This window comes from Bos indicus x Bos taurus, chromosome X, assembly GCF_003369695.1.
Source record: "Bos indicus x Bos taurus breed Angus x Brahman F1 hybrid chromosome X, Bos_hybrid_MaternalHap_v2.0, whole genome shotgun sequence".
Classification (NCBI taxonomy): Eukaryota; Metazoa; Chordata; class Mammalia; order Artiodactyla; family Bovidae; genus Bos; species Bos indicus x Bos taurus.
This window is the reverse complement of record NC_040105.1, coordinates 58,471,800-58,487,409: the sequence shown is the minus strand read 5'-3', so window position 1 is coordinate 58,487,409 and position 15,610 is coordinate 58,471,800. Positions and strand designations below refer to the sequence as shown.

The 15,610-nt window shown below is 47.6% G+C and overlaps 1 protein-coding gene across 10 annotated transcripts; it reads left to right on the top strand.

Annotated features, from left to right (window-relative positions):
* Nucleotides 1–358: 358 nt before the first annotated feature.
* On the top strand, nt 359–15,427 carry USP11 (ubiquitin specific peptidase 11). 10 transcript variants are annotated; one of them, XM_027533512.1, is made up of 21 exons: nt 359–648; nt 7,042–7,151; nt 7,326–7,456; nt 7,797–7,914; nt 8,057–8,202; nt 8,326–8,387; nt 8,505–8,604; nt 8,974–9,147; nt 9,252–9,410; nt 9,803–10,027; nt 10,170–10,253; nt 10,372–10,466; nt 11,273–11,479; nt 12,132–12,184; nt 12,403–12,645; nt 12,735–12,805; nt 13,143–13,255; nt 14,187–14,336; nt 14,442–14,557; nt 14,731–14,819; nt 14,899–15,427. In XM_027533512.1, exons 1-21 carry the CDS (start codon nt 374–376, stop codon nt 15,034–15,036), a joined length of 2,859 nt encoding a protein of 952 aa, XP_027389313.1. In that variant the 5' UTR covers nt 359–373; the 3' UTR covers nt 15,037–15,427. The 10 variants fall into 10 exon arrangements, with proteins under 10 accessions (XP_027389313.1, XP_027389311.1, XP_027389312.1 ...); XM_027533510.1 differs by having other exon boundaries at nt 12,403–12,660; XM_027533511.1 differs by having other exon boundaries at nt 12,400–12,645.
* The last annotated feature ends 183 nt before the right edge of the window (nt 15,428–15,610 follow it).

Sequence of the window (15,610 nt, the reverse complement as noted above, 5' to 3'; positions counted from 1 at the left end):
GAAGTCATGCCCTCTTTTGCATTAGTTTCTGATGGAGAAGGGTAGTGCAATGAAGGAAGGGCATCCTGGTCAGGCCTGCAAAAAGGCCGCTCCCAGGATACAGGCGCGCGGTCCTCAGCAGAGCATGGGATAGAAAGGTCCTGGAAGCTTCCCCTGAGCACGTCCCAATATGTCCACCTCGGGGACCACTACCTCTACTTTCCACACAATCGTTTGTCCTGACTCAACATGGCGTTAGAATCCCACAAGACACCTTGGTCCTCAGTTCCCACCTGGAGGATTTACCCCGCCTATTGGTGGCGGAAATCACCGCCCACGGGCCTATGCCTGCCCAGCCCCTCGACGAGTTCGAGCGCGGGGGTCCCTTTTCAAGATGGCAGTAGCCCCCTGGCTGTATGGGGGGCTCTGCTTCCGTTTCCGGGACCAAAATCCGGAAGTGGCCGTTGAGGGGCCCTTCCTACTCCCAGCTGCGGTGGCCGTTAGAGGAGGGCAAATGGCTATGGCGGCGGTCGCGGCGAATCCCGCGGATACGGCTGCGACTGCGGTCGACCACCGAAAGCCACAGCGGGAAAAGGTGCCGGGCCTGGAGAGCCAACGGCGCCAGATCGAGAATGGGCGACGGCGTCCGCTGCGGGTCGGCGAAAGCTGGTAAGGCAGAGCTGAAAGCGGAGCCTCGGCTTGAGGGGACTGTGGGGAACGTGGCGGCGGAGGTCCACGTGAGAGCCGCCCTGGGGAGGAGGAATGGCCTATGGGACTGGGAACGAGAGGGGCGGGGAAGTGCCTAGTCTGAGAAAGAGGTGGGGCCTGTGCGATGCAGCCTGACAGCGCGGCGCGATTTGGCGCGCAGAGGCAGGGGGCGGGTCATGAGAAGGCACGGCCGCGGCGGCGGGGCGAGGCCAGCGAGGTGGACCTTGTAACTTGGGAAGGAGGGGATCTCAACAACAGAGCTGGGGAGCGTAGTCTGCGGGGCGTAACGAAGCATCTGGGGGCGGGCCGTGACTACTGCGCGGCGCCTGAGAACGAATTCAAGGCCGGTGACGTCTGGCTGAGGAGAGGATAGGGAGGCGGAGCGGGTCGGGGAAGAGGGAGGGAGTCGGACCCTGAGTGGTGGAGAGAGCTGGAGCCTGGGAACGAGGCTCGTGACTAGGCCGAGGGGCGTGTCCTGAGGCCGTGGAGAGACTGCAGAGGGGAGGTGGTGCCCGTGAAGCAGAAAATGGCGCCTGCGAATGAGCAAAGCTTGTGAAGCGGCGAGGTTTTTGCCTCTGGCCAAGCTCTTCGTCCCAGGACGGGAGAAAGTGCAGGTGATTGGCACGGGAGGGGCCTTCGATGTTACGTTTGTTTTCTGTTTTAGTAGTACTTTGTTTTGTAATCAAGAAAAAACAGCTATTTTTAAAATATCAATGCGTATCTTGATAAATTGACTTGTTTAATTGATTTCTTTGCTAACCTCTGCTCGAAATGTACTGTTTCTGGGTTCATTTTATTTCTCGCCGAGTTGCATCTCGTTTTTTAAGTTGTGAAATACGTAAGACCTGCAAAGATTATATGAAACGTTTACGTAGGCCAGGTTGATGGACATTTTATAAAAATAAACGATCTGTACTTTTCAAAAATTTCAAGGTCGGGAAGAACTGTTCCAAGTTGAAGAAATTAACGGGATTTAACGAATGCATAACTAAATGCAATGTGTTATCCTAGATTGGATCCCGGAGCAGAAAAAATAAATTATTTAAAAATCTTTTTTTCACCTCATAAAGTGAACTTTCTCTCTTTTACTGTAAAAGATATGAATGAGGAAATTGATAAAATGTTTACCAAAGTCTGTAGACTAGATGTTAGTACTGCTAATTTCTTGGTTTTGATCATTGTATTGTGATTGTGAAAGATAATATCTTTGTTTTTAGGAAATTCATTTAGGGTTAAAGAACCGAAATATTTAAGGTTAAAGAACCATTGTGTAAGCAAGCTTACTGTGAAATGGTTGAAAGAATAGAATATATAAAGACGTGTTTAAAGAAATAATGACCGAGTGAGTAAAAATTTAAATTTGGAGAATCTTGAATGAAGGGCACGGAGAAATTCTTTGTATTATTTTTACGACTTTTCTGAGTCTATTTCTAAGTTAAAAATTTAAAGAATAATACAAAATTTGTGAATTAACCACCTAGGTTAAGATTCAAACCGTTACCTTAAGAAATTCTGTGCTGCTCCGGGATGAAAATTCCCCTCCCTGCCTGAATTTTTGATTTAGTTATCAGTTTCCTACCATTGTATGCGTCCCTGAATAGTATTTGTGGTCTAAGCTTTCATTTTATGGGAGGATATGTGTGAAATCAGACTGGCTGCGTATCAAGTACCCTTTGCATCGTATCAGGTGGGTACTCAGTATCTACATGATGTCATTGGTGACGGTAGCCTTGATCACTTGGTGAAGGTATTTGCTGGGTTTCTCCACTGTACTAGTATTATTTTCTTGTTTCTATACGGAGTGAGTCTTTATGTCCATCCTTTACCTCAGAACGTTTCAAGAGTCTTACTGTTTCATGCAGTGTAAATGCTGAAATTCTTACAGTGACTTGCAGGGCTTTACAGTTTCCAGGCTGGTATCTGGCTGTGATCGTTTCTCCCATTTCTCTTCAGATTACCCTCCCCCCTTATTTTCTCCATCCGGCTGTATTGGCTGTATTGGACTCTTGGCATTCCTGCATTGCCGCAAGCAAGCTCTCACCTGAAAGCCTTTAGGATAGAAGTGAGGTTTGCTCCTTTTAGAGTTCTTTAATCACAGTACTAGCGAAATACATATTCCTGTTACTGGAGAGACAAGTTAAAATTCCCCAAATCGGAAATATGAAACCAAGCAGTTTTACTATTACACTATAGCTCTCCAGCAAGGTACAGCCTCAGTCCATCTTGAGAGTAAACGACAATAACAGAAATATTGCTATAGTCCATTTGGAGGTGTTCAGAAGGGCTTGCAGGCTTTAGTTCCTGCCCCATCTTTCTTACTTTTACAGTCTTGTGACAATAGCCTTTAAAAGTATCCCACCCATACCAGGTTTCCTTTTGGTGTGTTGAAAGTGTTTTGGAAGTAGATAGAGTTTGTGGTTGCACAACACTGAATGTACTAAATGCCACTAAATTGTTCACTTTTAAATGGTTAATTTTATGTTATTTGAATAATAAAATTAGGATGTGTCAATAAAAAGAATTATCCCATCAATGTTGGTTAAGCATTGAAGCCAGTTTAATTTGCTGTCTTTTTTATAAGGGGTCACTGGAGTGATCAGGAATTTTGTGTTCATAAAGCATTTCAAAGTCTTGGACCTATCGCAAATCATATACCTAAATATACATGTTAATATTTGCACTTTCTAGCTTTTGTCAACTGGCAGATCTGGGTGAGGGCATTTAATTTATTTGGCTATCTAAACTGATTAATTTCTGGGATAAGCTTAAATTTTAAGAGAAAATTCAAATCAATGATAGTATAGCCTCCTTGGCAAATTTTCCAAAGTGAACCATCTGAAGTTAAATCTGGGGTAGTGAACGAGCCTCTGGTTGTTTGCAGGGTGTAGATAGTTTCCTAACAAGAGGTAGATAAGCATGAGCCTGTCTTTGTTCAGATCAAAGAAGGTGGCTGCCTGGGTGCAGTGTTGCAGAATCGATTGTGATGTGTGAAGGGAAAACAATTTCTCTCCGGAACTTAAGAGACTAGCCAGTGGCCAAGGCGTATTTATCCTGTGTAACAGCTGTAGCAGCAATTGTCAACCAAACATGTGAAAATTTCAGTCGGTTTAGTTCTAGGGTCTTCATTAAAGGTTAGTGCTGTGCAGACTTCTCCTAAAGCTGTTACACAGGATAATTATGCCTTGGCCACTGGATCTAATGAAAGAGTGAAATAAGTAATAGGCCTCCAACAATTCCCCTGTAATTGAGTCAGCACCCCTAGTATCTGCTCAGATTTTTTATGAACCAAAAAGGGAAAGGGGGTTGTGAGTCTAAAGTTCTAGAGGGGGGCATCTTTTGGTAGAAAGTTATTGTACTAGTCTTTGTTGCTTGAAAAAGTATGCTCTTTAGCTTCAAAAGTATGCAGTTATTGAAAGGTTTTTATATTAGTATATCTAATTATATATAATTAACCATAACTAACCTAGGAAGATAAACTTTCTTTTTGGTTTGTCATTTTTAAAAATTTTAAAAAGTTTGAAAAATGAAAAATTTTAGGTAAACCTAATGCATTCCTTTTGTAGGGTGAAGGAGTAGATCTTTGTGATATCTCCCAGAGATAGTTTAGGCAGAAAAGAACATTTGAACAATGTTACTGTTCTTTCTTTGGCCTGAATTTTGGAAAGACAAAGCAAGAATAGTTCGTTGTTTTATATTTATTTCTGTATTTTTGGCTGCGTCAGGTCTTAGTTGCAGCGTGTGTACTCAGTAGCCCTGCAGCATGTGAGATCTTACAGGGATCGAACCCCCATCCCCTGCATGGTAAGGCAGGTCTCAACCACCGACCAGCAAGGGGATCCCAAGAATAGTTGTTGTTGCTTTTTTAAAAACAAGATATAAATCGAAGTGAAGACAAGAAATATTTATAGTCAACCTTGTAAAACATACAGTGATAAATAGCAACGATTATTGGGAGCTTAACTTTTCTTAAAAGCAAGAATTCTTTTTAAAAAGTGAGTTAAGAGAGGTCAAAAGGCACCAAGAGTTGACAGTAATTTGGTGACAAAAAAGGAGCTTCCAGTCTGGGCATAAGTTAACGTAGTCATTTTCTAGGGGGGAAAAAAAAAAAAAACCCAATTCTAATTTTCCTCCTTTGGTGCATTATTCATGTAACAATTTACAGAAAGGACTTATTTATATCCATTTTTATTTATGTATTTAGGCTTATATAGATATATAAGTAATTTAGAACAGTGTAATTTATATCTGAATAAGCTAACAACCTTTTAATAAAATGAGTAGGAAATCATATCTTAGTTTATATCCATATTTCTGTTTCTCCATAATTATTATACCTAGCAATGTAATGATTAACCAAAATAACCGATATTTTCTCCAGACACGAGAAATCTAGAGGACAGACAATCTTGTTTAGTAATTTCTTTCCATAAGTACAAGTTTCATATCACTTGAACAAATTGGAGGAAACAGAAACATAAGTGACTTTAACAAGATCCATGTTATTTCTGTATATTAGCAATAAGAAATTAGAAAGTTAGAATTTTAGAGATACATTTACATTAGCAACCAAAAAAAAAAAAAAAAACATGAGCATGTAGGAGTAAATGTAATCATGTGCGTGCTTTTCCATTAGACACTGACAACTCTATATGTCCTGTCACCTGAGCTGACAAATTATGAGCCATCCCAATTCAGAAATGTTAAAAAAAATTCAAAGTGTCTTTGAATTGAAAAAAACATTGTAGTAATATTTTGTGAAAATTTATGTAAAGCTTCAGTCTTCTATGAAGGCTTCAGAAATTCATGTTGTAGCCAGGTGTGGAGGTTTTGTTTACCACTGTAAATAAAAAGTTATTTTAATGTTAATTTTCCTTTAAAATCTGCTTTAAAAAAACCTGTTAAGCTGTGCCTCCTTTTGTGTCAAAGTTCCCATTAACAAGAAACTAGCTTTACTGAGTAAATTCACCTCATAGACCATCCACAGAAGCAGTTAAAACCTTGAAGGTACAAGTGGTAGAGGGTAAAGTCCGTGATAGAATCTTCTAGATGGGTGTCTGTGGCATGAACGACCAGGGTGGGGAGGGTGTGTGTGTGTGTCCCCAGCCTGAGTGAAGTGTGGGATCTGGGGGGGGTCACTGCACACCGCCCCCCTCCAAATAAATAAAACAGCCCGCAGAAAAGTTTGCCTATTTTGGGCGACATTCCAGGTTAACAAAGAAAAGTGCCATTTTAAAGAATCAAATGTATACAGTTAAATAGCTAGAAAACGGTTACATATTTTTCATCCATTTTGTAGCTTTTTGAAAAGTTTTTATTTGAGGCTGTTAAATACTTTGGATAGCCTTCTATGTATCAAAAATTGCATAGCAGGAACTTCCCTGGCAATCTGATGGTTAAGACCGTCAGCTTCCACTGCAGGGGGGGCATGATTTGATCCCTGGATGGGGAACTAAGATCATGCTGTGGGGCATGCCGCCCCTCAAAAAAAAAGTCCGTTTCAGAGCAGGTTTCTGTTGCAGAGCGATGAGGTGGGGGTCGAGGGGTGCCGGCATGAGGATTATGTGTACGTGAACTTTGTTGTCTGAGCCCTAGGATTGGAATGATAACAGCTAATGTTTATTTAGCACTTTCTATATATCAGATATTCTGCAGACTTGAGAATTTCTCATGGCATTCTACACAGGCACATTTCAGCAGTCCTAAATGTTTATCCTAGTAGTGCCTATAAAAGTGTCTCCTTTAAAAGAGAGCAGGTCAAACTGTACTTAAAGATGGTTCAGATGGTAAATTTTATGTTACATGTTTTTCACAGTTTTACACAGAGTGAGCTAGTCACCATACGATTAGAAATTTATTATAACATCAAAATAAATCCTAAAGACAAAAAAATTATTTTAAAGGTCACAGTGTGCAGTTTTTGAAGGAGGACTTTGTGGTTCTTTTAGCAGTTGAAATTTTTTTAAATTTCTGAGTGGATTTTCCATATTTAACAATCCATTTCTCAGCTGAAGAGTTTTGTATCCTGTACAAACATTGCACATTCAAAAAATGGCTGAAGTCTTATAACATTAGCTGCAAATAACAATTATTTTGAATCTAATTTGATTGTGTTACCCCACAGACTAATACAAGTAAATTATCATTTATTCTATAATAAAATCTCATGTTTTCTGGCATCATGGTATGAGTTTGGTTTTGGTTGTTGTTTTATTTTTTAGCTCTGTATTAGTTTCAGATGTTCATGAAACTTATCTTCTTGGTAACGTGTGGATATGTTTAGTCCAATAACCATGGGACGTGGTACCACACACCACCAGATAACTGTGCGACACCCTTGTCACCTGTCTGGTCCAGGTTCCTCGTGGGGCATCACTGGTACAAGCAGTGGGAGGTGTACGTGCGGGGAGGAAATCAGGACTCCAGCACCTTCCCTGGCTGCATCAACAATGCTGAACTCTTTGAAGGTACCAGGCTTCTGCCTCCCCATGTCAGCTGAGCCCTGGACTTCTTGTCATCTCTGTCCCAACAAACGATCATGAGCCCCTTCTCTGTGCTAGGTCATTGGTGAGATGGCCAGACTGACTCATCACTTTCCTTCCCTGATTGTTCCTCTGCCACCTCCCCTTGCCCTCCTGCAGACCAGGTAAACTGGCGCCTCAAGAAGGGATTGGTGGAAGGTGAGGACTATGTGCTGCTCCCAGCGGCTGCTTGGCATTACCTGGTCAACTGGTATGGTCTAGAGCATGGCCAGCCTCCCATTGAACGCAAGGTATAGTGGGTGGTGCGGGTGCTGCAGGGTGGGGGTTGACTTCTGGTGGGGGGAAGCGTAGGAAGAAGGCCTTAAAGGTCCAGGACGGGTCCAGACCTGTGTGTTCATGTCCGCTGTATCCATACATCTGGCTCTGCCCTTCTTAGGTCATTAGACGATATCTTGCTGCATCCCCTGTGTTTGCTTGCCTGTGTGTGCTCACTTCACACAGCCTCGTACGTGTGTCTGTGCCATGTGTATTCGTCTCTGTGGATGCTCCTCTGATTGCAGAGGTGGTCACCCTGTGTCGGTGTGTGCACACGGTGGGTACGCCAGTGTGTGTACCCTTCCCTCCTTGCAGGTTGTGGAACTGCCCAGCACCCACAAGGTTGAAGTGTACTCAGTAGAACTGTTGCTTGTCCGGCACAGTGATATGGACACACCTCACACGGCTCAATTCAGCCAGACAGATTCTGTTGGTGAGCCCATGGGTCATGGAATGGATTGGCATTCCCGGCAACAGTCATGGTTCAGTGATCTAAGGAGTCTGAGGTCAAGAAGGAGGGGATCCTTCAGGGTACCAGGACGACCTTGAACAACGTGCACCATCCCCCTCCACAGACCTAGTTTTGCACACCGCTCGAGAGCAGTTTCTGGTGAGCCCCCAGGAAGAGACTCGGCTGTGGATCAAGAACGCGGAGGGCTCTTTTGAGAGGTTGTGCAACACCCGCGTCACAGTGCTTGACGCCGCTCTCAAGACTGGGCAGGTGAGGGTGGGGAGGACTTGTTTGCCCACAGGCCATGCTCAGATTCAGAGAAGTGAGAGCTCGGTACCCATGGGCCCTCCATGAATGCCTTCCCTGTTTTTTACTCCTCTTCCTCCAACCCAGGTGGTTGTCATGGAGACCCGAAACAAGGATGGCACTTGGCCCAGTGCCCAGCCACATGACACGTGAGCCTTCGGGGTTTCTGGTCCAGAGTGGGGTCCCACAGTCGGCACACTGAGCCCATGAGCACATTTTCTCTGTGCATGGTAGTTCTTCAGCTGATAAAAACTCATCCGTTTCAGGCGCAGCACATTGGAGGAGGAAGAGGACTTCCAGGGCCAGCCAGGCATCTGTGGTCTTACCAATCTGGGCAACACATGCTTCATGAACTCGGCCCTGCAGGTTGGACCATGAGGTCTAGGTCTGGTGCAGCATGGGGGTGGATTCACGAATTGGAAATGGAGGACAGAGTTGGGGGCACTGCAGGGCAAGGTGTCAGGTTGGAAGCTAGGTCCCCACAGTCTGGCTTGATGTGCCCATGTTTCTTTCTGAAATACCTGTGCCTTTCCTCTCCACTTGCTCCCTGCTCTCCCTAGTCTCCTCTCCTTCATCACCACATTCTTCTTTCTCCTGAAGTGCTGTTCTCTCCTCTCCCCTACTCCTCTGCCCATTCCTTTCTTTCCCCTTCATCCTCCTCCCCCTTCCTTTCATCCATCCCCACCTTGGTTACGTTTTTCTCCCCTTCACTCACCTGGCTCCTGCCTCCTACAGTGCCTCAGTAACGTGCCGCAGCTCACAGAGTACTTCCTTAAAAACCGATACCTGGAGGAGCTCAACTTCTGCAACCCACTGGGCATGAAGGGGGAGATCGCACAGGCCTATGCAGACCTGGTGAAACAGGCATGGTCTGGCCACCATCGCTCCATTGTGCCCCAGGTGTTCAAGGTGTGGCTCAGCCCTGGCTAGCCCCTATCTGCCCCCCAACCCCCCAACCCCCACCCCCCACTCATCTCCTCCCTCATGCCTTGACGCCCCGCCCATCTCCTCAGACCAAGGTCGGCCACTTTGCGTCCCAGTTTCTGGGCTACCAGCAGCATGACTCACAGGAGCTGCTGTCGTTCCTCCTGGATGGGCTACACGAGGACCTCAATCGCATCAAGAAGAAGGAATATGTGGAGCTATGTGATGCTGCTGGGAGGCCAGATCAGGTGGGTGCTTCCAGAAGACCCCCATCATGAGAGCCTTGTTAAAGCCACTAGGACCTCTGCCACAGGGATTTTCTGGCCCCCCTGGGGTGCCCTCACCACTCCCCATTTTTGGTTAAGCTCATCTTCCCTGACCTCAGTCCCATCCTCATCTTCACCATATCTCCACATCTGCTCCTACACCCAGTGAGAGTTAACTCCCACCCAGTCTCCTTCCCCAAGTAACCGCTAGCCCTGACAGTGAACAACACAGTCTCCAGGTGGCCCTCACTATAACTCTGTCTCTGGACTTTACCAGTGGCCTTAACCTTTACTCCCATGCGCACCCTGCCTGCAAACCATGGTTTTCCCCAGCCCCTGGCATCCCTCACCACTCAGCACTACACTGTCAACAGGAGGTTGCTCAGGAAGCCTGGCAAAACCACAAACGGCGGAATGATTCTGTGATCGTGGACACTTTCCATGGCCTCTTCAAATCCACACTGGTGTGCCCTGATTGTGGCAATGTGTCTGTGACCTTCGACCCCTTCTGCTACCTCAGTGTCCCACTGCCTGTGAGCCATAAGAGGGTCATGGAGGTCTTCTTTGTCTCCATGGACCCCCGCCGCAAGCCGGAGCAGGTATGAGGGGAACGAGGACGGGGGTGTAATGAGGGACCTGCACTCATAGAGTTGGTTTGATTACTCAGCCATACCTCAGGGTTTCCTGCACTAACTCACCACACATCCTTCTGCTCTTCTGTGGTTACCATTTCTCCCTCAGCACCGGCTCGTGGTCCCCAAGAAAGGCAAGATCTCGGATCTGTGTGTGGCTCTGGCCAAACACACTGGCATCTCGCCAGAAAGGGTGAGGCTCTGCAGATGGAAGGAAGGTGGGATACAGGGGCAAGGAAACCAAGGGAGGCAGAAAGGCCTGTGGGAGATCTTGCAGACTGATCGGTCCCCTCTCTGTAACCCATTCCCAGATGATGGTGGCTGATGTCTTCAGTCACCGCTTCTACAAGATCTACCAGCTGGAGGAGTCCCTGAGCAGCATCTTGGACCGAGATGATATCTTCATGTGAGTAAGAAGACCAGGGGAGATGGGGGTTTCTTAGGAACCTCCTTTGTTAACCACCTTCCCTCTCCCTTCCTCAGCCTGCTCAGGGCTTCAGCCATGTACCTTAGCAAGGCAGGCTGCTAGGGGTGTCAGTGAGTGGGGTGAAATCCTTATGCAGGGTGTCCTTGGGTGTTTTCTTCCTTATTATGTGAGGGAGGCTCCTGTTTATTTTATTCAGCACTTAACTAGTACCTCATATGTACCAGATGCTGATCTGCACTCCTTACTCACTTTGCAGGCCACAAAACCCAAATGATTTTTAAGATAGGGAATGTTAAGCTGCTTTCTGAACATAAAAGCATTCAGAACAAGTTTGGGACTTCCCTGGCAGTTATGACTTTGTGCTTCCACTTCAGGGAGCATGGGTTCTATCCCTGATTGGGAACTAAGGTCCCACATGCCATGTGGTGTGGCCAAAAAGAAAAACATGTTTGAAATGTTTGGGTAACTGAAATAGAAGGTGCTTTATGAGTAGAAAAGTTCTTTGTAACCAAGCAGTTTTCCAAAAAAAAAAAATTGTTTTAGATCCTTGTGTCACGAAAAATTTTTGTCAGCTCCCTCAGTGCTCTAATAACACCAAAAGACTTTATCTAATATCACGTAAACAAGGTGCTGTGTAAATGATCCAAAACCCTGGGTGACTCTTTGGACCCTTTTAAGAATACTTTCAGGCTGTGAGTAGTGAGTGGCTGGAGCAACTGGGGCAGAGTCCTTGAATCCCTCTTGGGTATATTTATCAGACGGGACCTGATGTTCATCTCCCACAGATATGAGGTGTCGGGCAGGGCTGCTATTGGTGAGAACTCCAGAGAGGATGTTGTGCTTCCTATCTACCTGCGGGAGCGCACCCCAGCCCGGGACTATAACAGTTCCTATTATGGCTTGATGCTCTTTGGGCACCCGCTCCTGGTGTCAGTGCCCCGGGACCGGCTCTCGTGGGACGCCCTGTATCACATCCTGCTGTACCGCCTCTCGTGAGTCTGCGCTTCCAGGTCAGGTGGGGAGGTGGGGTCAGAACTCAGAGTCGAGTGTCCAACCACTTGGTTGCCACCTTCCGTCCAGCTCCTGAAGACAGTTCAAACTTAACATGGCCAGAGAGTAACTTGTAGGCTTTTTTCTTCCTCTAAATTTCTGACTTCGCCACCACCTCACCTAGGTGCCAGGGATATAGGAGTGAACATGGCAGACAACGTCATCTTGTACTTAATTGTCTTCCTAGGAGAGTCTTGGTTATTTGTGTTTCGATCGATTTTTATTGTGCTTAAAACCCAGAGTCCCCACCAGGCAAACAGCAGTGCACTATCTGGCTTCACCTCTCCCTCACGTGGCACTTATGCATGTTCCTCGGAGGCCTTCCCTGATGGAAATGTGCAGCTGATCATGTATCTGTATAACAGTGGCTTATCATACTTAAGATCCACACTCCTTAACTGTGGCCCACAAGATCCTCCATTGTCAGGCCATCTCTTCCCACGTTCCTGTAGCATCTCTTGAGACCTTCTGGCTCCTCCTCCACAACCATGGGGTTGACCCATGGCTTCCCATCATAAGCAAAGTAGACTTCTGGGCTCTGTCCTCCCTGCCCTCTGGCGCCCTCCTTGAGAGTCTCCTCTGTTCTGTTGGCAGACGCTACGTGACCAGACCCAGCTCGGATGATGAGGATGACGGGGATGAGAAAGGTGAGGAAGAGGAAGGAGAGCAAATCCGCAAGGATGAGTGTCTGTACATGGATCCACAAGGATGAGGGTCTCCCATGGCCTGAGGGAGGGTCAGTGGGTCAGTGGTGGGTCTGGGGTGGGTCTGACACACACACAGGGTCCACCTGGATGTGCATTGCTGCTCAGCCCTCTGGGGTTCACACATTCCCACCTCTGACATCCTCCCCCAATCCTAGCAGACCTGGAGGATAAGGATAGGCTCCCTAAGCCTGGACGTGTGACTGCGGGCAGCTCCCAAGACCCTGGGCTGGAGCAGGCTGGACCTAGCTCCAGAGTCGTGAGCAGAAGTCGGGCCCCTGTGGACAACTCTCCTGGGCCATCTCACTGGCCCCAGAGGGCACGGCGCAAGCACCTCTTCACCCTGCACACAGTGAATTCCAATGGGACCAGTGACCGCTCGACCTTCAACGAGGATACCCATGGTGTCTCCTTCAGCTGTGAGCCAGGATTGGGAGGCGGGAGGGGGTATTCCTTGGCAGCAGGGCCCATGACCACCTCCCCTCGCCCCTAGCCCAGCCGTACATTGCCATCGACTGGGAACCAGAGATGAAGAAGCGTTACTATGACGAGGTGGAGGCTGAGGTAAAGGAGATCTCGGGGATGGCAGGGAGGGGGATGCACTTTCAGTTGGCACCACACACACCCTCTCCTACCTCAGCTGAGCCGTGATCACAGAGCTCCCGGGGCCTCAGATTCTTAACTTCAAAGTCCATGCCCTTAACCACTTAGCGTGCATCTTCCACCCCTACTCCTTTTTATCCCCCAAGGGAATGGCTACTCACTCCAGTATTCTTGCCTGGAGAATTCCATGGACAGAGGAGCCTGGCAGGCTACAGTCCACGGGGTCACAAAGAGTCCAACACAGCTGAGTGACTTTCACTTTTCATCCTCATACCTGCCATCCACTCCCCAAACCTAGGGCTACGTGAAGCATGACTGCGTTGGGTACGTGCTGAAGAAGGCACCAGTGCAGCTGCAGGAATGCATTGAGCTCTTCACCACCGTTGAGACCCTAGAGAAGGAAAACCCCTGGTAAGGGACCAGAACAGGGCCTCTGGGGGTGCTATTAGGTAGGACCACCTCCGCCCAGCCCCTGTTACCACTAAATACACCTTCCCCCACCTGCTCATTCGATCGCCTCCTGCCACTCTGGCCACCAACAGCCCAAGCCTATTTCCACCTCAGAGCCTTTGCCCGAGCTGTTCCTTCTCCCAAAATCATCCTTCCTCCAATTATCTACAGGACTTGACCTCCTTCATTTTGCTCAAGTCTCTCTTCAAATATCACCTTATCAGAGAGGCCTTCTCTTATTCTTCTGTTAAAAACTGCTTCTCCCCCAGCCATCAGCTCCCTGCATTCCTTTCATGTGCTGTTTTTGTCTGAGCCTAGCATTTCTTTTTTGCTCCATTAACACCCCTTGATGTCACATCTTACGTTCTTCTCTTACGTCGTTTTTTGTCTTTCCTGTTAGAGTGAGCCCCTTGAGAGTGAAAACATGTTAAGTTCACTGTGTGTCTCTTCTCATTGGTTATAATGGTGTGGGCTGTGCAGTAGATGCTCATTAAGATGTTGGAGAATAAGTGAAACAGAAAGAACTGAAAAGATAAAGCCAATCTCAAAAATAAGAGGAGCATCTCCACGAAGCAGAAAGGGAACAAATATGAAGTAGTGCCGTCTACTTCATATCAACAGTAGGCCGTCAGCAAATACCTGGCGAGTGAGTAAAACAGAAGAGAGAAAACCAGAGGGACAGAGGCAGGCTCAAAAAGATGACTAGGGTCTGCCAGACCAGAATCCAAACAAAAACACATGCCAGTACAAAAGTGCCTATGTTGGGCAATTGATAAGTACGTGGCAAGGTTTTAACAAGCATGCTAAAGTAACATAGGAGTAGGCCCATCAAAGCTACATGGCAACAAGAGCTCAGAAAGTGTCTGTCTCCTGACCTGGGCTCCATCTCTAGGTACTGCCCCACTTGCAAGCAGCACCAGCTGGCCACCAAGAAGCTGGACCTGTGGATGCTACCAGAGACACTCATCATCCACCTGAAGCGCTTTTCCTACACCAAGTTCTCCAGAGAAAAGCTGGACACCCTTGTGGAGTTTCCTATCCGGTCTGGGGCCTGGGGAGGCTGGCTGGGGGCAGGAGTGGGGTGGGGAGGAAGGCAGGGACTGGGGGAAGGGGGCGCCACTGATATTAACCCTTGCCACACCCACAGGGACCTGGACTTCTCTGAGTTTGTCATCAAGCCACAGAACGACTCATCCCGGGAGCTGTACAAATACGATCTGATCGCAGTTTCCAACCATTATGGGGGCCTGCGGGATGGACACTGTATGTACCCAGGGGCATGCTCAGGGTGGGGGCAATGGGGTTGGGATGTCCCAGTGGGTAAGTAGATGTGTGAACCAGTGGCGAGGTCATTGGTGTCAGAGGAGTGAGAGAGCCAACGTGGACCCTTCTTAGGGGCAGGAAGGTAGGTGAGGACTGCCTGCCCTCTCTTACAGACACGACATTTGCCTGCAACAAGGACAGTGGTCAGTGGCACTACTTCGATGACAGCAGCGTCTCACCTGTGACAGAGAATCAGATTGAGGTGATTCCTATCTTCCTTCCTCCCCTTCTCCCGATACCTTCTTCCCCAACCCACGCTGACTCCTGTCTTCTCCTCACAGTCCAAGGCAGCCTATGTCCTCTTCTACCAACGCCAGGACGTGGCACGCCGTCTGCAAACCCAGGCCAGCTCGTCAAAGCCCCCCGCATCGTCTGCCTGTGGTGCCCCACCCAAATCAGAGTTCGTGGATGTAAACTGAGGGGCCCTGGCCCTGCCACCAGGAAGGAAGCTGTCCCGGCTCTCTTCCTTCCTGAAGCCACCCCCATTCTCTTAACCCGAGTTATAGGTGCCCCACGCCAGGCGTCACAGGCTTAGTTGTGGCTACTGTTCTCCTTGCTGCTATGTTGCGCTCTCCCAGGGAAGAAGAGGTCGTGTCTCCTTCCAGCAGTGTGTTCCCTGCCCGTGTTTGCCCTTTAGAGCATTAACCTTCCTTCTATTCTCTATTTATGATTCTCCCCTTCCTTCTTGTTCTCAATCTGGGGTGTTCTCAGGGGGTGGGGGTGGGGTGCACCTGAACAGAGTGTATTTTCTTATTGAGACCCTGTACCTTGCGCTGTGTATATATAAAAGTGCCAGTGTGTTCCTTGGCATTGTGGGTTTTTTTTTCCACATCCTTAACCAAGCACCAGTATTGTGCCTGTGTGCATAGTGAATGCCAGGTGTGTGATGGCTGCTGCTCTTGAGTGCTCATTGAGCACCATCTGTGTGCCAGGTCCTATTCTAAGTGCTTGTGAAGCACCATCTGTGCGCCAGACACAACTCTCAGCACCAAA